The sequence below is a fragment of the Poecile atricapillus genome, chromosome 2, assembly GCF_030490865.1.
Source record: "Poecile atricapillus isolate bPoeAtr1 chromosome 2, bPoeAtr1.hap1, whole genome shotgun sequence".
In the NCBI taxonomy this organism is placed as follows: Eukaryota; Metazoa; Chordata; class Aves; order Passeriformes; family Paridae; genus Poecile; species Poecile atricapillus.
The window spans coordinates 134,341,217-134,368,964 of record NC_081250.1 but is presented as its reverse complement, the minus strand read 5'-3'; the positions used below and the strand labels follow the sequence as shown (position 1 = coordinate 134,368,964).

Below are 27,748 nucleotides of genomic sequence, written 5' to 3'. Positions count from 1 at the left end.
GAGTGCTCTCTAACCACAAGGGATAAGTCTTCCTTGCTCCAGCCTTTCCTTCAGGTCTGAGAGGTCTGCAGTGGCTAAAGATCAGTCTTACCTGCAAAGACCAAGAAAAATAAATACCTTGGGCTTTTCCATATCTTCTGTCACTGGTAGTGGGGTCAAGCATCTAGGTAAAATACTTAACAGAACAGACATATTGTACAGAATTACAATTAGTTACTCAAGAAGGATTAGCTTTTATCGGTTTGAAGGTCAAACTAAGCAATATTTAATTGTCCTGACAGGTAGGGAGGGGAGTGTCTACATTCAACATTGGCTGAACTTAAATAAATGAAAAATGCAGACATGGCATTGTCCTGCAAGTGTACTACAGAGCTCAAAATCCTAACAGATTTAGACATCTCTCCCCGTGATTGCCCAACATCTGAGTCATTTTGATGAACCATTCCCATGGGCTGCAAACCTTTCGCTTCCTCCTTGTAGAACAACAGAGTGAAAAGGTATTCTGAGTGGCAGCACCATCAAACAGGAAAGGCAAGAAACTCCAAAACAAAGTTTTCCTCCTGATGATGTGTGTGGTGTTTTGTCGTAGTGCTGTAAATCAGGCTTGCTCCCATACTTGAGCTTGTCCTTTGGGATTGAAAGGAGCACATGCAACTCCTGCCAGTGATTACTCAGAACTCTGCCAAAAAAATTTAGCTCTTATTCACATGTAACTCTTTCCCTTTCATCTGCGAGGATAACAAGAGTGTGATCCTCTTATCAATAGTACCTGTATAGCTATTCTGTTCTGTGAGTCCAAATTTAGAGCAACCTCCTAATTGCTTCTCTCTCACCAGAATGCTTCTTGCTGCTGGTGCTTGACAGTAGCACCTAAAATACAAGCTGACATTCTGCTACTATTTCAGGCTGTCCCACTTTAACAAAAAGGACATAGGCCTCTCAGAGACATTCAGCACAACTCTCAATAATGCATGGCTTTAATCCAGTACCATTTCCCAGAGACAAATTGTTGTCATACCAGCAACCTGAACCACCTGCATGCATGAAGAAGTGAGACTTTGGAAGGCCCAAAGAAAAACAATCTTCATGTTTTTCAGTGGTTTAAGTGGAAAATAACTTCTGACACTTGCAACCAGTTTTAAGTCTTAATTCATTCAGATAACAGAGACATTGATCAATGGCTGTCCTGAAACCATGCATGTATTATAGAGGAAGGGAGCAGAATTTCCTATTATCCAGTCTAAAAAAGGAAGTTGGCTGTGGCTGAAAATCAGAAATACACTGCCTGTTGGGTACATTTTTTAGCTCTGCATTAAATCTCTAAAGCTACATAAGTCATTCCTACATCTTTAGACGTTTTGCATTTGTTCTTGTATCATATGAAGGTCACATTACCAATGTTGGTTGAATAGATGAAGCACTTCAGTATTGGATCAGTTTTATTTCATTGAAGTCAATGGTGCTTATGCAACATAATTAAGACCATTTTTGTCTCTTCAAGCTTCCTTAGTCTGCAAGATTTGAAACATTGTTCACCTCTACTTACATGCCTTAGCTTTTAAAGATAAGCTTGTTTGCGCCCACAGCACTTGATTCCTCTCTATTCTAGCACTTGTGACCATTCTTACTTCTACCTTTTACATGACCTCTGTCATGATTATCAAAGGGATTGTACAATCTGCACTAATGATACAGTCCATGGGTATGTGGAAGTGGGAGACAGACCAAGTAAGGCATTGTGGGTGGGAGACTAGGTAGAAGACTAGAAGCTAGGGATGGCAAAGATCCAGGCTGAAGGGCTTGAGGCTTGAGAAATAGATAAAAAGATCTAGAAACATCTAAGTCCCAGTTCTTGGCCATCCCAGAAGGCAATGGACAGTCTCTGCTGCGTCTTCTATCTTCAGTGTCTGGCAAATGTGAAGAAGACAAACCTGCTGCTGGCGTCCTCTGTGAGCTCAACCCAAAGAGGTTTCTGCTGTAGTCCTAAAAGCTCCAAACTGTTTTATTGCTTTTAGACAGAAGAACAGATCATCCATGACTTTATATGGTACTTGAGAAATCAAGTACCAGATAATGCAAACGCTAAGTTGAGAAACAACTGTTGATGCAATCCAGAGCAATCTGTGGTGAACTACATACTATCCACAATGGCATCTTTTCCAAAATACTGCTGCTCAGCCTTTGTGTGTGAAATTTTTACATTTCAGAACTGAAATTTCATAGGAAAGATGGTGCAAAACACAGGTGGAGCTAAAGCATCTCAGCCATATCCAAGGATTCACTTGGTCTTTTTCACATCATCCGGTCATCCTGTTACACTCAGTTCTTTCTTCCTCACTGCCTCTCTTGCCTTGAGGATTGGAAACCAAAAGTTGACCTGAAAAGACAGAAATATGATCTATATGATAGTATTACTGAGTTAAGATCACCCAGACACTAATACCCTGTATAGTCAGTATTGAGGGCAGTAAAAAAAAGGCTGTAAAAAACCAAACAAACTGTGTATGTCTGTAGCTTTCTATCTGGATATGCCGTAAGTATATGCATGTGTGTTAGCTGTTTCCATGAGTGTGTCCCTGTGTGTGTATATACATATATATATATATATATATATATATATATATATATATATATATGCAAGATAATTGTTTTTGCAAGCAAAAAGATCTGTTTCCTGATGCTACTTGCAGTCACACTGTGTTTTAAAACAGAAATATATTCCACATTGCTAAGCAATACCAGAACATCTTTCTCTACATTTAGGCTTGCCCTTGCTGCCTAGCACTTTCTGTCTAGATTGCAGGAATACTCTAAAGTGCTTTTCATATGTTCATGAAAATAGTTACTTCTCTGGAGGACTCTGAATCTGAGAAGCATTTTCTTTCCAGCACATAGTCATTTGAGCATACCAATGTCATGTCTGAGGCATGTGTGCTGAAGTATGGAACAAAACAACTGAATGATGATCTAATCTTACCATTAGTCAATGTGTCTCTGGCTCCTGAGCATTGGGGAAAGTCTATTAGCATATTATTGAAGTTAACAAGTGTTTAAGTATTTCCTGGATCTGGCTACCACCCAGTGAGAAGACTTTTTTTTTTCCCCGGAGCTCATGGCTTACCGTTCTTGCAAACATGTTCTTCCCAGTTTTCTCTTGTAGCTTTGCTCTTTTTTTGAGTAATTTTGCATGTAAATAACGTATCCGTTTCATCTCGGTATCAGGATAAAAGGAAGTTGAAACAAGTATTTTAAGCTGGGTCAGGAAGCCAGAGAATAACCCAAAAATTATTAAGAAGAAGATGATGACTCCAAGCTGAATCCATATCATGGAGAGAGCAAGCTCTGGATGAGGGATGCAGTTATGCTTAAACAAAGGGATCTTGAAAGAATCAGTCTTTGCAATATGCTCTTTCATAGAAATTATATAGCTTTTCTCATTGTTCTGCACAAGAAAAGGGGAAAAAAGGTGTTGGTTATAATACATATTCCCTCCTTTCTTAATATTTCTCCCACTTTACCACCTTTTCAGATTTACAAAGGATCCTAAATCATCTAGACCCTCCAGTGTCTATACACAGTATGCTCAAAACAATATATTTATTGGCTATTCATAAATGTTTTGGACTCTATTTTCATTATTTCTCTTGGGACAATGCACAGCATTTTGGACCATTAAAACTTGCCTTCTCAGTGGCACTGATAGGGAAATATTTAGCTAATCTGGTTATAATGGTTTAATATTTTTCCACTCCTATGACTCTGCTCAGATGCCCTGTTGGAGGGTCCTTCACTGAGAGTAAAACTGCAGAGTGGACTGTCTGTCCCTCTGGTTTTGTCTCAGCACACAATCAGCAGTGCTTCCACACCATGGTGGTTTAATACCAGCCAAAAATTAAACTCCAAATAAGCCTCTCCCCTTCCAGTAAGAAAGGGACAAAGGCAGAGACTTTGGGTTGAGATAGCAAGTTACTGAAAGCAGCAAGCAATGGAATAAAAGATGCACAGTAACAGCAGCAATATTATTAAAAACCTCTATAGAAAGAGAAGGTGGTTTACCTTCAAAAGATATTCACCATGTTATAAATGCAAAGGCAATTTTGGGATAAAATCAAAGAAAAATTTATTAATAAACAATAATAAGTAGAAACAGCGATAAAAACCCACAATAAAAAGAACAGCGCAGCGCTGGGTGGACAGGGGTCTACACCGGAGGTATAGGTTTCCCAAATCCACGTCTGAGCATCCTCAGGATTGGGGTTTTATAGGATTTTTAAGTCCTCAGGCCAAAATTCCAGGCAAGTTCCATTCACCAAGTGTCCTTGATTGTCCAGTGAATGGATTTCCTGACCTAAAATGATGACATTATTTTTGTGTCCGGCCAGAGTCTCCTCTCATGCAAAGGAGACTCTGTGTGTTGCAAAGTTAAGTTTTTCATGACAGGGTGGTGGAATCCGGGTTGGTGCCGATGAATATCTTGGCCGGGTTTCCTCCTTTGTTTTCCCTGATTGCTTTTTCGACACAGAGATGTTTGAGTCTGGCGAAGCTTTTCTTTTGGAACTTGTCTTTTTCGATTGATCAGTTTCTCTACTCACTGGAATCCGCAGGGCGTTGCTTGGATCCGGAGGTAGATAATTTCCCGAGCTAGTGTCATTGTTTTCCTGATGGTCCGTGTCCTGTGTGTTTGTTTGGGTTGATGGGCCGGTTTTGGTTAGTTATCTTGGGCGTTGCTGGTAATCAGCAACCCCTCGGCAGAAAGCCTCATCCCACTTGGGGGGGAGAGGCTTTTCCATGCTTTATATTTTGTTTTGTTTCTACAAAACATATCTTTCTTATATACTCCGAATTTTTAATACAACCATAATTTATTACAGTCCCCCACCTAATAATTTATCACATTTAAAAATTCGTTATTTTACACTCTTTTTAAAGAAAAGTATCCTTTTCTTATTCTTTTTCCATCATCATTTTTTTTCTAATTGTCAATTTTGGTGGTCAGCATATGTTCGTTTTCAAATTTTTCTAAGGCCCTTAATGCCTTATTACTCTCTTTCTCTTCTTCTAAAACCAGTAATTTAGAAAGAAGGGCACTTTTATCTTGTGATTTTTCTGGATCTATTGGGAGGGCGGCAATTTGCATTCCTTGCACTACAGATTGTATTAGCCTAATCAGGCAAGGAATTAAACAAGGTAAAAAGATGATTCCGGCTATTGAACATCCTATAAAGAACACTAGCTTTTTCCACCAAGCTCCTTGACCGAAAATTTGGTCCCACCAAGAGGCTTGTAGAATAGAATTCCATTTTTGAACGGGCACATGTGCCACTTTCTTGATTTCCGCAGCTAGTCCCTTTATAGTTTCGCCATAATCATCTATTTCCATGCAACACTCCGATTCATTGAATCTCCCGCACACCCCTCCCTCCTCAGCTAGCAAGTAATCGAGGGCTAGTCTGTTCTGGTAAACAAAGGCCCTCATTTGAGAATGTTGCCTTGCTAGGAGTTCCAGGGCTTCTGAGGTGTGATTGGAAACTACCTCCATTACCGCTTGCAGTCGAATGAGCCGATTCAGGAGATAAATGGGGGTTCTATAACCCCAACTGCCATCATTCGCCCAGGTGGCCGGACCATAGTATTGTATGATTCTCTCGGCCGGCCATTCCTCCTCGTTCCATTTCTGGCTCCCTCCTGCTATCGGTAATATCTTTTTTAGATCCCTCTTTTGTCGAGCTAATGTTTCAAAGAGGGGAGCCCCTAGGGATTTACTCTCATCTTTTGGTAGGGTGAAGAAAAACGGCCGAATTAGTCCCAGTGTGCATGACCCTTTCCACTTCCGAGGTAATTCACTGTATGCCTTTTTCCCGCATATCCAGCAGTTGGATATACCTAATTCAGTGGCTATTTCCTGCATTAAGTCAACAAACAAGTTTTGGTTAGGGCTGGGTAATTTCCAATTATCGTATTGTTTCTCTAATAATTCATATTGTTCGCTGAGAGAGTTTAACCTCTCTTGCTCCAGCCTTTTCTTTTTATTTTCCATTTCTTTCCGTTTTAAATCTATAGCTATTTGCTTTATTTTACTCTCTGGATCCAATCCCTTTTCATCCTTTGAAAAGCAAAACACTGGGTCGAATTGAAGACACGAGTTCTCATCGTCTGACTTCAATAATTCCAAAATTATAGGTTCATTATTGAATGTCAGCCTTGTCTCGTGTTTTACATTTTTCCCTTCCCAGTACAGCTTTCCCCCCATCATGCACGGTTTTAAGCTTGCTTCATTGTAGCAGGTAGGGTTAACTCGGTGGTATGCCAAAAACGTCGAATGCTTCTTTCCCCCAATCCAGACAGTCTTATTACACTGTCCACAGACCTCGATTGGGGGAATTCCCTTTATTTCTCTTTTGTTTCGGAAGTGGGTCTCAGCAGCCCCTATTTCTTCCAAGTTCCGAATAGGTTTTTCCTCGATACTTACTCTCGAGTTTGAGCACCAGATTTTCCTTTTTGATTTACACAATTCAAACTGAGTGCCGTTTAACCAACAAATACCTGCCTGTAGTTCTGAAGGGCACTTGGTCATGAGCTCGTTTTCTGGGGCAGTCTGACACTGCTCACACTTCCCCTGGGGAGCCTCCCCTAGGGGGGCCTCGGCCTCTATTTTCTTGATCGAGTACATGACTAGGCTCAGGGACATCAGGATTCCCCACAATTGCATCCCTCTGCCATTCCCTCCGCCCGTACAAAAGTATACGGCGGGGATAACCATCTTCCCGGCAGCAAGGACTGTCTTCAGGGGCCCTTGATGTCCTGATGGCAAACCTCCGCTTGAAGGTTGCACACCGAGAGGCTTTAACTGGTTCAAATCTACAAGGTACTTTTACGGTCCTCCGGCACTCAATTTCCAAGGGGTCTACTTTGCAATCAAGCTGACCCCTTAATCCTTTTTGGTAAAACAGGAACCACTCCGGAGAGTCAAGTTCCAAAAGGCCCGCTCGAGTCGCAAGTATCAGGAATCGATTGGTCTGGTCTAGCTCTTTTTCGTAGCACCTAGTGCACAATCCCCTTGGTTTATAACCCCTTATGCAATGAGTTACCCAAATCTGCTTACAATAAGCGCACTTAAAATGTATAAACGGGAAACAATAACAATCGCGGATATTACAACTTATCTTCTCGCTATTGTTCATTTGTTGTGCCTTCGGAGCTTGATTTTCAAATCTCCTGGCGGGGTGGTGATCTTCCACTCGGGGGCTTGGCAATCCGGAACCTTCTTGGCCCGAGAAAAGTGTGTCCACCCTTTCTCGGCCGTTCTCACAGCAGTGTCCGTGGTCAGGAGAACGAGGAAGGGACCTTCCCAATGCGGACTGAGGGGAAGTTCCCTCCACACTTTAATCAATACTTTGTCGCCCGGCTGGATTTTGTGAACTGGAAATCCCAATGTTGGGCTCTGAGGAATCAATCCCTTTTTCCGGAGTTCCTGTAGATTTTTATTTATAGAAATGAGATAAGGTTGTAATTGCACATCCTCTATTTGAGGGTGTGCCACCGGCATCCCATGCCTATATGGCATTCCATATAGCATTTCAAAAGGGGATAAACCGGTTTCAGAATGAGGCATGGTCCGGATGTTTAACAAAGCTAAAGGAAGACATCGGACCCAAGTCATTTTTGTTTCGATTATTAATTTGGATAATTGCGATTTTAAGGTTTGATTCATCCTTTCCACCTGTCCCGAGCTTTGAGGGTGCCAGGGGGTGTGATATTGCCATCTGATTCCCAATGCTTCTGACAGTTGTTTGATGATTTTGGAAGTGAAGTGAGTCCCTTGATCAGAATCGATATGGTCTACTATCCCATATCTAGGAATTATTTCCTCTAGTAGAATTTTAGACACGGTTTGGGCCGTAGCCTTTGCTCTGGGAAATGCCTCGACCCAATGTGTCAGTTTATCCACTATCACTAATAAATATCTATTTCTCCCAATCTTTGGTAGTTCCGTGAAATCTACCTGGATTCTCTCGAATGGCCTATACGAAAGTGGCCGGCCACCCCAATTTGTTTGTTTTGAATTGGCACGATTTACTTTCTGGCATATCACGCACCCCTGTACCTCTTGCTTGGCAAGTTCAAAGATTCCTTTACATCCGAAAAATTTTAAAAATTGTTCAGCCAGTGCCCGGGTTCCCCAGTGGGTTTGTTCATGCAATTTCCTGAGTATTCCTCTCGCTATACTTTTTGGAACCAGCTCCCTCCCGTCTGGCAACCACCATTTATTTTCTTTAAAATATCCACCTACCTTCTGGAAATCTTCTTGCTCCTTCTCTGAAGGAAACACGGACACTTCTGGGGTTTCTTTGGGACTGATCTCGGGAATACTTACCGTCAGTAATGCAGCTCGTTTCGCCTCTTTGTCCGCTAGATTGTTTCCCCTGGTGTGAAACCGCCACCCAGTTTGGTGTCCTTTTACATGGACTACTGATATCTCCTGGGGCTCCCTGATAGCTTCTAAGATTTGTTTAATTATTTCTCCATGTATTAATCTTTTTCCCTTGGTGTTTATTAAACCTCTTTCTTCCCATATTTTTCCAAAAGTATGCACTACCCCAAATGCATACTTTGAATCTGTGAAAATAGTTCCCCTTTTTCCCTTCAGGCCTTTGAGGGCTCTTAAGAGTGCAAACAGTTCACAGGCTTGAGCCGACCAACATGCTTGCAAAGGACCTGATTCTATGATTTGTTCGGTCTTACCATTTATGATGGCATAACCTGACTTTCTTTTTCCTTCTACCATTTTTGATGAACCATCAATAAACCATTTTTCTCCCCCCTCTAACTCTTGATCTTCCAGGTCTGGTCTTACCTTAGTTTGCAATTCCACTGCTTCAATGCAATTATGCAACAGCTCACTTGTTGGTTCCCCAAACAAAAACTGCGCCGGGTTTTGGGCAGTAGTTGTCCTCAACTCGAGGCCTGGCGAACTAATTAGCATGGCTTCATATTTCAGAAGCCTCGAATCAGTTAGTCATTTCTCGGCTTTTTGTTGTAAGATATTTCTTACATCGTGTGGGGTGTAGACTGTTAAAGAGGCTCCAAAAGTTATCTTTTTGCTTCCCCAACTAACAGAGCTACTGCAACAATTGCTTGCAAGCAAGTGGGCCACCCTCGACTGACTGGATCTAGGATTTTTGATAAAAATCCTATGGGCTTTTTCTTTTCTGCCCACTCCTGGGTCAGAACTCCTTGGGCTGTTTGTCCACTTACAACGACAAATAGCTGGAATTCTTTGCTAGTGTCTGGCAAGGTTAGAACAGGCGCAGTTATGAGTGCAGTTTTCAATTCCTGAAACTTGCTTTCATCCTGTGTGGTCCATTTTACTCTATCTGTGTTTAATCTTTCATACAAAAATTTTACTTTTTCACTGTATCCTTCAATCCACTGTCTGCAATATCCCAGGAGCCCTAAAAATTGCCTGATTTGTCTTTTCGTTTTTGGGGCTGGGAGCACCAGAATCCCGGCCACTCTGTCAGGATCTAGCATCTTTTTCCCCTGAGAAATCCAATGTCCCAGATTTTTTCCTCGGGCTCCGTGAACTGCAGTTTGGATTTTGATACTTTCAACCCCTTTTTCCCCAGAAAATTCAATAATGAAATTGTACTTTTTCTGACCTTTTCCTCCATGGTTCCAGCAATTAATAAATCATCTACATACTGTAAGAGCTCTGTCCCTTCCTCTGGAATGAATTCAGTAAGTAATTGTTCCAATGCCTGTCCAAATAAATTGGGTGATTCCACAAACCCCTGGGGGAGGACCGTCCACCTTAACTGTTGATTTCTGTTTGTGTCCGGATCCTCCCATTGAAAGGCAAAGAAGTTCCTACTCCCTTCATCCAAAGGACAAGTCCAAAATGCGTCTTTTAAATCAATTACACTGTACCATACATCCTCGGGTGAGAGTCTGTTAAGTAAAGTATAAGGATTTGCCACTACCGGAAACCTGGTTCGGGTTCTAGCATTTACTGCCCTGAGATCCTGCACCAGTCGGAAGCTCCCATCCGCTTTCTTCACTGCCAGGATGGGGGTGTTATGTTGAGACATGCGGGGTTCGAGGGTACCTCCTCTAAGGAGGTCATCAATTACTAGTTTCAAACCCCTTTTCCCTTCTATCGGGATGGGATATTGTTTTACCCTTATCGGGTCCTCTGGGTTTTCTATTTCAATTTTGATGGGGGTAATATCTAATTTCCCCACCTCCCCTTTTGAATGCCATACTTTGGGATCGATTTCCCTTTCATCTTTTGGAGTCAAATGGAATATCTTTATTACTAATTCAGAATTCTTTACGACAATGTTTATACCCAATGAGACAATCATATCTCTTCCTAACAAATTGTAATCGGCTTCTTCTACTAATAACAAATTTCCTAGGCATATTTTATTTTCAGACTCTATTTCCACATTTTTAATTACAGAAACTTTGAAGGGATCTCCCTTCGCACCGATTACCACTACCTTTTCCTTACTTACCACGCATCCCCGTGGTAATTTTTGCAGGGTGCTTCTCTCAGCTCCCGTGTCGACCAAAAATTCTATTTCCTCACGATGGGGACCTACTTTTAATTTTATCAAGGGCTCTTTAGCTGTTATCGTCCCCATCTGAAAGAGCCCAAGACTTCTCTAATCTTCTTGAAATACTTGTTTATCTTTTAATTTCTGACGGCAGTTCCACTGAATGTGTCTTACTTTCTTACAGTAAAAACATTCTGGGGAATCCTTCCGCGGGGCGGAGCCGTCCTTTTGAGACTCCTGCGGCTTTTTCGGCGCTGTTTTAAATTTGCCCTGTGCCTGTTCTTGTTTTCTGAGCCTCCTTTACTGCGGCCACTAGTATTTTGGCCTGGAGTTTCTGTTTCTCATCCTCTCTCCTCATGTAAATCTTTTGAGCTTCCCTCAGAAGCTCTTGGAGACCTTTCTCCTGCCACCCTTCAATCTTTTCCAATTTCTTTCTAATATCCTCCCATGATTTCGCCACGAACTGTGTTTTAAGTAACACTTCTCCTACCGGAGAACTAGGGTCCGTCCCAGAATAGATCTGCAGACTTCGCCGCAATCTTTCCAACCACTCGGTGGGGGATTCCTCTTTCCCCTGACATTCCCCAAACACCTTACTAATATTTTGGCCCCGGGGAACCGCTTCCCTTATTCCTTGCACAATTATATTCCTTAAATCATTCATGCTCCTTCTACCATCCTCTGTTTGGGCGCTCCAACTCGGGCTTACGCTCGGCCACTTTTGAGTGCCTGGCGTTCCCTGAGGGTTTCGCCGCTCCCACTCCCTGATACCAGCTTGTTTAATCATTTCTCTTTCCTCTTGACTAAACAGAGATCTCAAGATAGCCATGAGATCTTCATAGGTATAAATGCTACTGCCTAAAAATTCATCCAACCTTTCTGCCACTCCAAACGGATCATTCAACAATCTTCCCATCTCTTTCTTAAATGCCCGCACATCCCCTGAATTTAGGGGTACATTTACAAATCCAATCACTCCTGGAGCAGTAGGCACTTCCCTGAGAGGGAACATTCTGTGCCTACTCTCATTCTCTTCCCATTCCTCACTCATCTGTCTAGACTTAAACCGAGTCCTGCTTGCGGGGGGGGAATAGGGGTTTTTGAGAGTCTGGTCCTTTATTACTGATGTAAAGTCCATTGCCACCAGGTTATTATGAAAGATTCCCCCTGTCAAATTTGAGGGACCTGGCTGTGGCAGCGGGACGGGCACTGGGGGATAAGGAGTTCCCCGACCTTGCACCACCATGGATTCTGGAGAAGCGGCGGCGGCTGCGGTCCCCACAGGAGGAGCCAGAAGGGGGGGGGCCACCGGAACCACTGCTGGCGCCGGCTCCCCTGTTCGCGATGTGTGTGCTTCACCTGGCTGTGCCGGCGAGCTCGTGGGAGCTGATGGCACCACTTGATCCACCACGGGAGGTCCTGCCGGCCCATGGTACGGAGGGGGTAAATGATCAAGGGGCTCCCAGGTTTCTGTTTTTGTTTCGCTTTTTAGTTTCATTGGAAATAGCCCTACTCTGGCCTTTAGCCGGAGTTTGGCGTATTCCTTCTCCTCAGAGTCTGAGGAAACCTTGCTCTCTACATAAGAGAGCAATTCATTACACGTCCGCCTTTCAAACATTCCTAATATTGGCCAAATGAGATGGGGTCTCAGTTCCTGCCCACCCCAAACCTCGGCACAATAGTAGATCATTTTTGCCTTGGACTTCTTTTTCTCTCAGGGCAATTTTCTCAATATTTTAACAACCAACCTAAAAGGACTTTCTGGTGGGATGTCTAACAATTCCTTCGTTTCTATGGAAGGATTCTTCTTATCTACTGGCTTTTGTATTTTACTCTTCCTCTGTCCCATGGTGAAAAAGGGAGTCTTACCTGTTTCTCTGCGTTGTGTTTGTGTTTTGAGAGACAAAAGTCTGCTAATACTCACCTTCGCGGTTTGCTGTACCGGGGTCTTTCTTAGCGCTTTGATCTCTCCTCCGGACCTCTCCTTGGGCCCTGATTGCTAGAAGAGTTTACTCATTCCCGAGCTCTACTGGACGTCCTCTTCCTCTTCCAGCCCTTTGTGATCGGTCCCCCAGAGCACCCCTTTGGCCCCAGGCTTTACAAACGCGTAGAGAGAGCCCTCTCACACCGATTCGCTTCCTCCGTGGCCGGCCAATTCCCTCGCGGGAGGATGGAACCGCGGCTTTGGAGTCCGCTCTCGCTCCGTGATCAGATCACGTCTCACACACGCTTGCCCAATCACCAGCTCAACCTCGCAGTACTTACAGCAATTTTCTTGCGAGGATGTCTTCGTGCACGACTGACTTTTTATGAGCTACCAAGCCATGGCTTTTTCCCGAGCTCTTCTTGGATCCGTATCCTCTTTTATTGTGGTTTTTACCTCAGCCTAAATTTGGTTCGGATGTCGGAGTGAACTGCGGAGGTTCTCGGCTTCCCAGGCCGCTGAAATCAGCGGGGGTACCCTCCTGGACAGCGAGGTTCTCCCACAGTTTTCCGATCCGAGTCACGGCACCAATCTGTTATAAATGCAAAGGCAATTTTGGGATAAAATCAAAGAAAAATTTATTAATAAACAATAATAAGTAGAAACAGCGATAAAAACCCACAATAAAAAGAACAGCGCAGCGCTGGGTGGACAGGGGTCTACACCGGAGGTATAGGTTTCCCAAATCCACGTCTGAGCATCCTCAGGATTGGGGTTTTATAGGATTTTTAAGTCCTCAGGCCAAAATTCCAGGCAAGTTCCATTCACCAAGTGTCCTTGATTGTCCAGTGAATGGATTTCCTGACCTAAAATGATGACATTATTTTTGTGTCCGGCCAGAGTCTCCTCTCATGCAAAGGAGACTCTGTGTGTTGCAAAGTTAAGTTTTTCATGACAGGGTGGTGGAATCCGGGTTGGTGCCGATGAATATCTTGGCCGGGTTTCCTCCTTTGTTTTCCCTGATTGCTTTTTCGACACAGAGATGTTTGAGTCTGGCGAAGCTTTTCTTTTGGAACTTGTCTTTTTCGATTGATCAGTTTCTCTACCCACTGGAATCCGCAGGGCGTTGCTTGGATCCGGAGGTAGATAATTTCCCGAGCTAGTGTCATTGTTTTCCTGATGGTCCGTGTCCTGTGTGTTTGTTTGGGTTGATGGGCCGGTTTTGGTTAGTTATCTTGGGCGTTGCTGGTAATCAGCAACCCCTCGGCAGAAAGCCTCATCCCACTTGGGGGGGAGAGGCTTTTCCATGCTTTATATTTTGTTTTGTTTCTACAAAACATATCTTTCTTATATACTCCGAATTTTTAATACAACCATAATTTATTACAACCATCTCAACTTCCACGTGTTCCACGTGGCCCTGGGACAAAGCCAAGATGGTGGCTCTTCCTATGCCCAGCACCACATGGGTGTTCCCAGACAAAGACAAGGTGGCAGGCACTCACCACAGCACTCCCTCTGTCCCTGAGCCCAAGACAGCAGAAAGCAATGACAGACAAATCCTTGAAAGCAGGATTGTCCCCGCCACACTGCGCCACCACTTCGGACACTGGACTCAACTCTGTGCAGCTGCTTCCAGTACTGGCCCTGGCGCTATTGACTGCTCCACCCAGCTCCACTCAGCTCCTTTCAGCTCAGCTCAGACTTGGCTGGGCTCGGGCTTGCCTCCACCGCTCTGCTCCCTTCAGCTGCCTCCCACACCAGTGCTGCTTTTCAGCACTGTCTGCCTGAGTCAAGTCTTGGATGAACAGGAAGGCAACGGGCAGCAGAGGATGGGAGAGGCAGGGGCATGGCTGATCCTGACAACCTTCCCAATGGAAAGAGGGAGGCAAAAATATTGCATGGTCAGGGGTGCTCACCCTTTCTTCCCCCTGGAACCACACCTGCAGTTATGTTGTGGGTGGTACAGAACAGCAACCCAGCTGTGCCCACATGGCACCAAGCCCTGTCCCCTCTCTGCAGCCACACACTGGCCCAGGCAGCACTCTGACCAAAGGCTGTCACACAAACGAGGCTACCTGACCTCCTCTTGTAGCTGTCTTTGCTTAGCTGATGTCTTTCACTGCTTGTGGACTGAAATGCTCAATAAGAAGGGTAAATTAAACCTGCTGCTGGGACCATACTGGCAGGCAACTTCCTGTTCGGTGTGTAAGAACACTGTGGGGACACTGAGTAACCCAGACTCTTTTCTGATCATGTCAGAGGAATAATAAACTCTTCCTTGTGGCTTTTATAATCACCCTACAGAGGCCAGGCACTTCTGTTAGATGTTCACTGGAGAAATCAAGTTCTCAAAGCATGCTACCCATCTTCAGCCTGTTGGCCTTTTCTTGATATTATCCTGTTCCAAACTGTCTCAAGACATTTTATCCATAAGCTGAACAAACGTATAGGCAAGGAAGATCTTCATTAAGAACTCAATATGAAGCAGGGGTACTAGTGCATGAAGAACTTTATTGCTCATGCTAATTAATAAACATCTCAAGTCTCTGAGTCTGTCCTGCTCACCCAGCTTCCTGGACTCCCTGAGATCATCAGCCCTGAGGCTTGATATAACAAATCTGTTGAGATTAAATTTTACATTTTAATGTCATTAGCTTTCCTTGGGGAACTAGAAACAATCTGATGATGACATTAATTTTCTGTTTTGAAGGAGGCAAACAGCTTTCCATGTGAGTGAACAATGCTCACAAAGAGAGCAAATTCATAGTACAGGACTCATGAATCAGCCAGACATGGTTAGACTCAGGACTTCTGCCCATATGTAGTGGGAATAAGCTCCTTTGCCCTGATGTGGGTCACAACCAAGGCAGGTTATGATCAGAGACTGCCATCAAGGTACAAAGGATAGAAACACAGGCATAACCACACACAACAGAACACAGCAAATAATGAGGCTACAACAGATTGATTAGGGTTGTGATCAGCTGGGTTCTTATTGATCACCTGAAGAGTAAACAAAAAAATGTATTTCCTTCAATTGTCCTAATTTTCTTTTCTCCCTGCACTGTGAACCACCAAAAAGTCACAGAATCATAGAACAATTAAGGTTGGAAAAGACCTCCAAGGTCATTGAGTCCAACCTTTGACCAAACAACACCATAAAAACTAAACTCTTGAACACTTCTAGGGACGGTTACTCCATTACCTCCTTGGGCAGCCCATTCCGATTCTTGACAACCCTTTCATTGGAGAAATTCTTCCTGTGTCTGGTTCCTCTTTCTTACACCCACCCCCCCCATCACTTATTTACACACACTGAACCATCTCTCCTTCAGCCTGAACAGTCCTCACTTCTTCTCATGTGATATATGCTTTAGTCCCTTAATCATCTTCCTGACCCTTTCCTTGACTCCTTACTCCACTATATGCCCTTCTTGTACTGAGTCTCAGCAGCGTTAAGCAGAGAGGAAGGATCACATCCTACAGCTTGCTGGCAATGCTCTGCCTAATGCAGCCCAAATTACCACTTTCTTTGCCATAAGGGCACATTGCAGGCTTGTGGTCAACTTGGTGTCCAGCTTTCAGGGCCTTTTTGTGCAAAGCCACCTCCCAGTCAGTTAACTCCCAACATGGAGTAATTTCTCTTCAAGGACTGCAAGATATGGCATGTTCCTTTCCTGAACATTGTGAGGTTTCTCTTGGCCCAGTTCTCTTCTGAATGACAGCACAACCCACTGGCATTTCAGACAATCTGCCCAATTCTATATTGTCTGCAGGCTTGTGTGGCTACCATCTGTTTGTGTTTGCAGGTCATTAATGAAGAGGTAAATAGCATAAGTTTCAGTGTCTACTCCCGGGGGACACCAGAAGTGGCTGTGTACCACAAGTCAGAACTTTGGGAGTCCAAGAGTTTAGTCAATTTTCAGTACATGTCATTCTCCTTTTATCCAGCCCACACTTCATCAAATTGTCAATGAAGATGCTGTGTTCCAGTGTTGCAGCAGTGAAAGCCTTAATAAAAGCACAATCAGCATCCTCTGTTCTCCCTTCATTCAGCACCCCAGTGTTTTTATCATAGAAAACTGTTAGATTGGTCAAGTATGATCTAGCCTTTATAAATCCATGCTTAAAACTCCTAATATATTTCCTGATCTTCACATGTATGAACATGGCTTCCATGATTATATCCTCTAACACCTTCCCAGGGATAAAAGTGAGGCTGACCAGACCGTAGTTCCCTAGATCCTCCTCCTTCCCCTTCTCAAAGATGGAAGTAACACCTGCTTTCTTCCACTCTGCAGGAACCTCTCCCAGGCCCCATGATGTTTGAAAGACAATCAAACAAAAGTGGCCTCACAGTGACATCAGCCAGCACCCTCAGCACCCATGCATGCCTCCTGTCAGGTCCCAGGGTTGCACATTTGCTTAAATGTGCCCTAACATGATTCTCCTCCACCAAGGGTAAATCCTCCTTGCTCCACACTTGTCCTTGTCCCAAAGGCCTGGGGCTCCTAAAGGCTGGTCTTCCTAGTAAAGGCACAGCTTAAAGACGCCATTCAGTACCTTGGGCTTTCTGTGTCCTTTGTTGCCACCAAGACCCCTCTGCTCTTCACAGTGAACATACATTTCCCCACGTCTTTCTTTTGCTGCTTATGGACCTTTGTGCTGCCTTTCACCTGCCTCACCTGGTTCAGCTCCAGGTGGGCTTTGGCTTTCCTGCCCCAGTCCTTATAGTCAGTCAGCGTATCTCCATTCCTCCTGGGACCGTTCTCCCTTCTTTCACCTATTCTGTGCTTTGTCAGGAGCTCCTTTCTCACCCATGCTGGCCTCCTGCTGCTCTTGCTTTATTTACTTGGGATGAATAATTCTTGAACTATCAAACCAGGTAGCTTTACTTTGCACTAAAGGCATCACTCCAGTGGTAAAATCTCCACCTTTAAGAATATTCAGGCAAGACTCTGAGCAATCTGATCTATCTCTGAAGTTTGCCACAGACTCACAGAATATTCTGAGTTGGAAGGGAGAAGAATCAAGTGTCAACAAGAATGTTGACAAGAATCAGGTCCAACTGTTAAGTGAATGACCCATAAGGACTCAAAGCTTCTGGTTTTCTGCATATATATGAATGGAACAATGAAAGTCCTTCTTCTAAAATTTACCATTCTCTCAAATATGACAATGCTCTGGGAAGAACTGTCTGGTTCCACCCAACATATGTATCTGTACAGGCAATGGCGCTTTTTGAAATGAACGATATCCCATCGGACGGCTCACTGCTGTATGTCTGCTCTTGAAGCTGATGAAGGGAGATTTTTCAGCACTAATATAAGAAATATATGGTACTGATAAGTACTTACATTCTGAAAGAGACTGAGTTGAATGTCTAGATCCGGTACTTCTTGGAGATATTTGTTCACAGAAAAAATTAACAAATAAAACAAAGAGTCTACTGCAGCAAACAGAAGCCAGATGCAAAGATGAATAATTACAGGGAGAAAAGAACACAGCATTTTTTTCCTGTCCTTTCTTGTGAAGAAGAAGGATGGGATTGTCACGTAATCTTTTCTCTCTTTTCTGTTAAGTGGCAGAAGACAAGGTCTTTGCTGTTGCTTTTGGTGTTCATCAAATGCAATGAACTGTTTTGTGATATAAGTATTCTTAAATTTGATACTATGAGAACCCACAAATTTTTTGATAAAGAGGCCAGTTCCAAAAGAAACTAGGAAAACCCCAAATATAGGCAATACTTTCTGACCTATATAGGGCAGTATAGTCAACATAAAAGATATCTGGTTAGCTATTCTCTGGATTTCTTGCTCTGTGTCATTTAGCTCTTGTTTTAATGCATCATCTGAAATTGAATAAGATGGTGTGAATTCATGCTTTAGGACCACTATATCTTTAGGTAGCTCAGCAGGAAGCTTGGCCACCTCATAAATCCATTTTATTGCTTCAACATAATATTTTATCAAGGCAAATTGCTCATGCTTTAAATGACAAGTTATACTGTCTGTCAGAACCTTCAGATTGTGAAAAATATTTTGAATGTTGCTGGCCACTACAACACCTGTGCCAGCAGTAATAAGAGCATCTCTGCCATTTTTCAGTCCACAAGAAAGGAGGAACAGAGCACTAAAACAGCGCAGGTGCTTGAAACAGAAGAGCATGATAGAAAGCAAAATCCAGATGAATCCAGAAATCAATAAGGGCCCCAAAGAGTGGTGTGCCAAGGAGAAGTGCATGCTAAGGAAAAATAGAAAGCTGGAGAGGAAGCCAACTGCACAGCAAACTGCAAAAAGCTGCATCTGATACTTCCAGCCAGGTTTCCTTTCAGATATAAAAATTTCCCATGCATTCCAAGCTATTGAGATGAATTTTTGCATTTTCTTCTGATTGTTGCTGACACCACAAAACTAAAAGGAAAGGAAAAGAAAAACACTGTTAATTTACAGGGTCACACTACTGAGAATGATGTGCTGGCTGTCTGATACTTCTTCACACTGCAAAATATGCAGGTCTGACTCACATAGGGCTGAACCACCACACATGAGACCAAAATATTTGTCCCCAGTGTCACAGATAGATATATTGAAGAGGTGACTCTAAAAGGATTTCTATCTTTTGTCCTTTTATGTTTTGCACACTTTGATTTCTCATTAGCTATGTAGAGATAATGGTTCACATGCACATGTACGTATGTGTGGGTGTCAGTGTGTGTGTATAAGAGACATCAGCCTGCTGTAGCACCCACTTCTCCCCACAGATGCTAGCTTTGCCTTGTAGACACCAAGAAGGACAAGAGAAGAGCACAGAAATGTCTTGTTGGTAGCTCCATGAAGGGGAGCATGGATCTGCAGGGAGCAGCCAGAGCAGCTACCAGGGAGGAAGGAGCTGGTCAAGCAGCATGTACACACTGCCCAGGAATGGGGAATGAAGCACAGATTCTTCAGGTGGAGGTAGGTTAGTACAGAGCAAAGAAACTGGGCCTCAGAGGCACCATTCCTTCTTTGGGTCTCTCCTGGGATAGCATGCCTACAAACTGGTCCATATACAGTGAGCTGTCCATGAGCCAGCTGTGTGCCTCATGGCCTAGATGGCCGAAGATATCCTGGGGTGCATTAAGAAGAACATTCACAGCAGACTGAGGGAGGTGACCCTGCCCCTCTGCTCAGCCCTGGTGAGGCACATCTGGAGTTCTGTGTCCAGTTCTGGGCTCCTCAGGATGAGAGACATGCAGCTCCTGAAACAGGCTCAGAGAAGGGCTGTGAAGATGGTGAGGGAACTGGAACATCTCTCTTAGGAGGACAGGCTGAGGGAGCTGGGCCTGTTCAGCCTTAAGAAGAGATGACTGAGAGGGGAATCTCAGCAATGTGTACAAGTATCTGAAGGGAAAGTGTCAAGAGGAAGAATCCAGGCTCTTCTCAGTGGTGCCATGCAATAGGACAAGAGCCAATGGGAAGAAGCTGATGCATGGAAAATTCCACCAGAACTTGAGGAAAAACTTCTTTACTCTTCTAAAAACTTTGCTTAACATGGCTCTTAAAAGGGCTTAAAGTTGTTCATGTAAGCTCTGAGTTAGGCACATGGGACAGATATAGACAAGATATTCTCAAGGGGTCAAAACAACTAAAAAACTTTACTGGCAACTTAAGAAAATCAGAGAACTTAGGCAAAAGATTTAGTGAAACATTCAAAAAAGATAAAACACTTCTCAAAGCATTAACTTAGCAAATTCTAAGCCTGTTTGATGTTAAGTTACACAAAAATTCTGAGAAGAAAGAATTAGAAACAGAAAGACAGAAAATACATAAAAGACAAGCCACATAACTACCACTCCTGGGTTGCAGTGGTGTGCAGCTGATAGAAATTCCAAGAGGAGGTAGAGTCAAGACATGCTTGCTTCATGTTCCACTTTAAACACCCCTTGGCCCTTCTCCCAGGTGGGAATTGCAGTCATTTGGCCACTTAGGAGCTGGGTGAGGGGCTCCAAGGGAGAGGTATGCAGCACTACCTCCCGTGTGCCAGGGCTGCAATACAGGCTGTGGGACAGGGCACTGCTTCAGCCTGCCCCTTCCCCCACACACACACACCCCAAAATGTCTCGAGACATCAGTCATTCCAGCCTCTCATAACTGTGAGGGTGACCAGGCACTGGAAAAGGCTGCCAAAGAGGTTGTGGAATCTCCCTCATTGGAGATACTCAAGAACCACCTGGACACAATCCCATGTCACGTGTTCTGGGATGATCCTGCCTGGGCAGGGAGGTTGGACCAGATGATTCACTGTGGTCCCTTCCAGCCTTGCCATTCTGCAATTTTTTGTTTAACCCTTTTTTAACCCTAATACCTTGTGCTTGTCACCATCTCTCCTACTAACCAGTATGCCTGTTATGTAAATTACAGAGTATTTCTGTGATTCAATTCAGTTTGATGTGAGACAGTTCAGTGCTCATATCTTTCCTTGATTTTCTATAATAATAATAATATTTTCAGTGCAATTTCTCCAAAGATGCAAGGTCAATTCTTATGCATATTAGCATTTTAACATTCTAGAACAAATGAGATATTAATTAAACAAAATAAACAGTAAATTAATCTTAAATAGGGAACAGTTGTCTTTGTAAAATACATCCTGAAGATATTAGTTTGTCTTTTGCTTAGCATGAGCACAGCAAGTAGACAGGAACTAAACTATAATTTTGTACACATACTGCATTTTATTCGTATTAGATTTTATGAATCCTCCTAGCATTCACTGCACCATTTCCCCTCCTCAGTGTAATTAGTTATTAGTTGTGTCATTATCTCCTTTGTGTGCAACAGGAGCTGTATATTATGGGAGCAAGCATCCATCACCAGCTGGGATCTTGTACTGATGTGCTGCTTTTCCTTGGTCTTACTTGGGCCTGATCCTTTCTAGTGCTGAGGACTATCCTGAAAAATGCTGAGTGTTTTCTGTGTTTAAGCACTTCAGCACAGGCAAACAGTGGTGGCTCTCAGGCTCCACAGTAGGCTCTCAGGGTGGGCTTAATTCCTGGCACTATCACAGGGCCTAGGAAGGCTGAGAAAATTGCTCCACTCCAGGGCCTAATCGAACTCAGCTGTAAATGAAGTACAAGAACAATTAACAGCTTCTTCACAGTACCAAAATTAGTTAATTAATGTCCCAGAAGTAAGTAGAAGTCACCATGTTTGGGAAGGTGCTGCAGGTGAAATGGGGAGGAGAGTTAGCACAGGAGCCACCTGGCCACCCGGCTCTGCTATGAGCAGAGCTGCCTTTCTACTTATGTGCATGGTCTGCTTTGTCTTCTTCTACTGAAAGGCATTTTTTAGGAAACATAATCAAAAAGGAGATGCTTATGATTCTGAAATCAAGCAGAACCAGACCTAAGAGCCAGCAAACCTTGTCAGCAAATCCCGTGTCTCCGTGAGCAGATTGTTAAACAGTATATGCTGCCACAACTTCTTTGTAGATCTAAGAAAAATTGCCTTGCACAGTGAATACAGCTGGCATTCTGTTCTTGATTTAAGAAACCTTAACAAAATGCAATGCAAAAAGGCTAGCATTTATCTACTACTATCCAAAACATCCGTGTAAGAAAATAACACACTGAGTTACCTTTAGCAGCACCAATTTCACAGCTGTTCTCAGGCACAGGTTTTACATGGCTTTGGGCATTTGTATGTACTGGTATGGTGGATTTGGGTTAATGCTTATAGGCATTCGGTAAATGGCTGCAATATGTGACTGGGATTTTGGCATGACTGCATCCTTAGATTTAATAAAAGTACTTCTGGACTGGGAGGCTGGAGACTTGCAAAATACGGACAGAACTTGAAAATAATCAAAAAGTCTCCTTTTCTGAGCATATTCAATGCTGTTACATGAGATCCCTGCAGTACTCAGAACATATATGGTAGGTTTGTCCTAACCTGCATGAACCTAGAGCTCAAGAAAGGCATTGTAAGGACACAGTGAATTTTGGAGCCTGTGGCATGGATGCTCAGGTCTCCCCAAGGTCACTCAAGGTCACAAAGGGAGCATTCTCATCCCCTCAAGAGCCCATCTCTAAGCTTAAACTTTTCCAGGTTAAGAGTCAGGCTCACAGTGTGCATTTCTGTGGCTTGTCTGACACCTCAATTTTCCCCACATAAGGCATCAGCAACAGGCACAGATATTCAGCAGTAAGTACAGGAGTGTACTTTGAGTGAGCACACTCAAAGGATGAAAACTCTAAACCTAAAAAAAATGTTTGGAGGCTGAACATTCTTATATCACCAGGCACTTAAATAGCTGTGAATGCTTGGGAAAGGAAAATAATTGTCTGACTTAGAGGTAGGAATAATTTTTTGGCATCACTAAAAAGGTTAATTCAGAACTTAAAGACATAGTAAACTTTGAGAGCTTTCTGGAATGATTCCTCTTGAAAACATAAATCACAAAAGCTTTCCTGATGCTGTTTGGTGCAGTTAGGAATTCTAACAGGAGGCTGACAAGAACAAAACCTTCATTTCAACTGCAGTCTGAAGCAAAATACTTTTTCTTCTGTCCTGTAACATGAACTAAGGTGGAGGCTGATACCATTATTTATGTAGCATAAGGAAAGAATTATTCTTGGAAAGCTGTTTCTTGCTCTGAACTGCCAATTTCTTTCCACCATAGTTTCTAGTGATGAAAATCTCCCATTCCCACAGAGGGGAGCTGGAAACTCTTGTGCTCTACTTCTGCTTCCATAACTGATTTTTTAGTTGGGTCCAAGGGGAACCTTTCTGTGCTTTAGTTTTCCTCTCTAGGAAATATTTACTCAGCTCTGGAAGCATGCTATTCTTCTACCATATGGCATGCTGGCAGGAGTAATTATAAAAACAAATTCTCCAAAAGAGCTTCTCTGGCCAGGAGGCCACAGTTCTTAAGACTTGTGATGTACTAAATTTAATGCAACATATTTAAAAGATATTTTTCTAGTTTCATTTTAAAATACACAAGAAAATTTTAAAAACATTTTAAGATCCTGCTTGTGATATTTCAGATATGGCTACAGATCTGAGGAAGCAGAAGTACATAGCACCAAGAGTGCCTAGAAAACGTCCTTCCAGCTGAGCCATGAGCCCTGTGCTAGAGCTATGTAATTTTTTATAGTATGTGTTGATCCTATGTATGATTTCTTTCCTGCCTTCTATGGAGACTCCCCCATAGTCATCCTCCAAGTAGTTGTGGCTCCCTCTGATAGCAGCTTGGTCCTGTCCTCGTCCCTTGCTCACCCTGCAGCCGATGATGGCTTGCTACAGATAGAATGGAATAGAATAGGGCAGTTGAGTTGGAAGGGGCCAAAAACAATCATCAAGTCCAACTGCAATAGATTGAAACTCCAAATATTTGCAGTAAGTATTTGTGAAACCTTTTCTACCTTTTCTAGGCTATTTCTTGCTTAGAGGTGAACAGTAGGTCTACATGTCTAGTATATGGATTAGTCACCCATGCAAGCACTTTGCCAACTTTTATTATAATGGAAGAAGAAGGTATCTCCTAAAAATACATAGTAAGTAAAAGAGTACAAGAGTAAAGGAAAGGGACTTACTAAATAATTAGGGGAATTTTTTAACAGAGACACAGCTGACTTTGCAAAGCATGACAAAAAGGAGTCAGACCTCTAAATCTACTTTCTATTTTGATACAGACCTGTGTCAGGCAAAGCCTGGGGACTACAGGTGCCATTGAGTTAGGACTGAATAATACCACCCAGTTTTTGCATCTCACACCAAGCCTGATATAACTTCCTTTGCACAGCACTGTTCTTTGGGCTGATCTCAGGAGGAGAATGGAAGTTTGGAAAAGAATTCCTTTGCCTAGAATTGTGTGCAGAAACCTTATACATAAAAACAAAGACTTATTAAGAGAAACATTAGGTTAAATAGGAAACTTAGCTCCCATTGATGCCCAGCTTCACAGTGATCTTTGCCTTGCTTCAGCTACCCAATGATCTTTGCCTCATAAATCCTGTTGGGATTTTATACAGGAATTAAAGAAGAGAAAGCACACCATAAGAATATCAAAACAAATATTTCCTTTTTTGGCAGCTTCAGGAGCCTTCTTTTCTAGCCTGAATCAGTTACATTGAAATAGAAGAAAATTACTTCGTTTTTTTGTGCTGAACTATGGCAGAGTAAAAGCAAAAATACAGGAGGGAGTTCCATACTATTTCCTTTGGTCATTGCAGGACATTCAATAGAGAAATAAAATCCCAATCAAAAATCCAACAACACTACTGCAGCTATCCCCGGAGCTTCATTGACACCCTCATAATTTCTCAAGTTCACATCATTTGCTTTTAATTGCATGAGGAAGGAAAGTAAATAGTACTAAACACATTAAACAGAAGGGATAACTAAAATATCTAATCATATATGTGCACATAGGAACTTGAAATACTAAACAACACAGCAATGCAAATATAACAATGTATACACATGGAAAAACAAACAAGTGAAAAGAGCAACTGAGTGAGATCTCTTTTTCTTCATGTATTGAAAATTGATAGCTTGGGATAATTCTGAACACTGCAAGATATTACAAGATTTTTAGGATGCCGTAAATTGATTAAATTTCATCTAATATGAGATGTCTTTGCCACTGGAGTTTGTACTCAATGATCTTTAAAAAGAGTTCTTCCAATTCAAGTCTTCTGTGATGTCCACATCCGAGCTGTCTATATGTCAATGAAGAGAAAAGGGCAGTTACCCAGAATCATTACTTCAGACCTGTTTTAGAAGTCCACCATCACAGAAGATGGATTGCATTCTATGAGAATTTTAGCTCAACTGTGAAATGTGTCTGGGTTACTCAGAGAGAGCCATGCAAAGCCCAGGAAGATGAACCTCTCCCTGTGCTTCTTAATTGCCAGCACAGGTTGTATTTGACTAAGCTGGGCACTCAGAGAAGGACACAGAAAATGTGTTGTGGGCAGCCATAGAAAATGGGCAACTATTGAAGGGACATAGAACAAAAAATCAAATTTTTTCACAACTCTATGGGCTGTGTTAGGAGGCTGTGATGCAACAAACCCACAAACATATTCTTCCCTTAAGACGCAGGAAGGAATGTAGGCACAGTTTGGGAAACCCAAATGACAATTTGCCTATTGCCAAAAACAACCCTACAAAACACAGAAAATTCCAGTGTGAGGAAAGGAAGGGAACATATGAGATTACACAGTCCCTCTCCTGCACAGAATAGCTCTATACATACTTTTGGGAGAGTTTAGGAGTAAATTGTTTCACAAGCATTAGGAATAGTATGGAATTTTGCCTTTTGTCCTTTGCCTAGAATAGTGTGCAGGATCCTTATACATAAAAAAAAAGTCTTATTAAGAGAAACAACAGGTTAAATGGGAAACTTAGACCCCATTGATGCCCTTACTCTCCAATCAGTAAGGTGACAACAGTTAACTTAAATCAAGTCCTTTTACCTTAGAACAGCTATCTCAGTCCATGATTACTGTCCAAAGTTCCTGGATATTAACCTTAAAGTGTTACTTACAGGCACCCCTGTAAAGCTCTTGAAGGTTCTTCACGGTGCTGTGTGTTTCAGGGAATCGAGACAGACAGTAGTAAAAAATCTCACATGCGTAATTTTTTTCCTATACCCTCCCTCAATGAGTCAGACACACTAGAATTTTGAAATTGTTCTGGTTTTGACAGCGATTAATGAGGAAGTAACTTATGCACAAGACCAGAATAGTATATAATTTGCAAGTGCCGCTTTCCATCTTTTTTTTTCTGGCAGAGTAATAGATATCAGCAAATGAGTTCAGGGCCCAAAATTCAACGATTTATTATTATGTTGAGTAATGCCTTAGGTCTAGAACATTTTAGCTATTTTGGTACTTCCTTTGAAACTAGCAGCAATTCAGTACCCAAATAAATTTAAAGGTCTAATAATTTTCACCCCAAAAATGTTCCTACTGAGATCTGTGCAAATACTTTTGTAGATAGTCTGTCAGAATATGGTCCTTAGAATAAGACAAACCTTAAATATACAATAAAGACACAGGTCATATATATATTATATATAATATATAATGTATATATATAATTATATATAATTATATATATATATATATTATATATATGACACAGGTCATATATATATTATATATAATATATAATGTATATAATAAAGATAAGTCATATACAGGAGGGTAGAACTGTTATGCAGAGGAACTTTTGCTTTAACTTTGGCATTTAAACTTCTATTTTAAATCTACTACTGGTTTCTGCAGACGTAGTTTGCATGTGCATTTGTGTGAACAGAGGAGAAAGATAATTCTGGACAACCCTATTCCCCATTTGAAATGGATCACATACATCCTACCAATTATTGGATTGATCTATTGAACCAGTCAGTCCTTTTATTCAGTTGTCATCAGGACCATCTGATAAAGAGGACAACAGATATTAAAGCAAATCAAAGGTTGATGCAGAAGCTCCACAAGGACAACAGCAACAAGAATAAGAGGACTGTTACATGCTTAAGATACCTTTTCAATCACATCCTTCATATATTTCCTTTTTCAGCCATTTTCAGAACTAATTTGCAATTTTGGTTTTACTGTTCATGTTTAACCTTTCAGATTAATTTTTCTCAGAAATGTCACTGTAGTGTAGGTGGTTTGGTCCATTGCAGAGATGTTACCTGCTGCATGTAAATAATTCTAAATTGGAGACTGACTCTCATTTAGACTCTGATTTCAAAGATCCAGAGCTGTACACGAGTCTCAGTCCTTGGCTTCTTTGCAGAATCCAATCAGCAACTGCTGTAGTGTTGGCATGCACATTATCTGTTTGCCCTTGGTTGAAACATCTCTGCATGTACTTTTCCCAACAGCTGTTTTTCCAGCAGATACTGGATAGCACTGAAGTAGCAGGTTGAGCCCAGGTTTCCCCTGCACAGAGCAGCCCTACCCCCGCTCTTCCAAAAGCAGCTACTGAACAAGTTCAGAAAGCTGGAAGACAGAAAAGTGAACATAGCACAATGTTCATAGCATCTAAATTATGCATAATATAGGGCTATAATTAGATACAGTGGACCATCTATAACTGGAGAAAGTCTCTGATTATTATAGGATGAATGGATGAAATGATCTTTTAGCAGAACATATTGTTCATATTATGAAATAAGGGAATATTCTGTCAAGGGATGCAGGTAAGTGCATATTAAGTCAGACCAAGACTCCATTAAACCCAGCATCTCAGCCTTGATAGCA

The 27,748-nt window shown here is 42.3% G+C and overlaps 1 protein-coding gene across 1 annotated transcript; it reads right to left on the bottom strand.

The window, feature by feature from the left end:
* Positions 1-99: 99 nt before the first annotated feature.
* Positions 100-26,121, bottom strand: DCSTAMP (dendrocyte expressed seven transmembrane protein). Its single transcript, XM_058833553.1, has 4 exons — positions 26,023-26,121; positions 17,844-18,899; positions 3,122-3,442; positions 100-2,377 (listed from the first exon to the last, which is right to left on the bottom strand). Exons 2-4 carry the CDS (start codon positions 18,867-18,869, stop codon positions 2,306-2,308), a joined length of 1,419 nt encoding a protein of 472 aa, XP_058689536.1. The 5' UTR covers positions 18,870-18,899; positions 26,023-26,121; the 3' UTR covers positions 100-2,305.
* Positions 26,122-27,748: the final 1,627 nt, after the last annotated feature.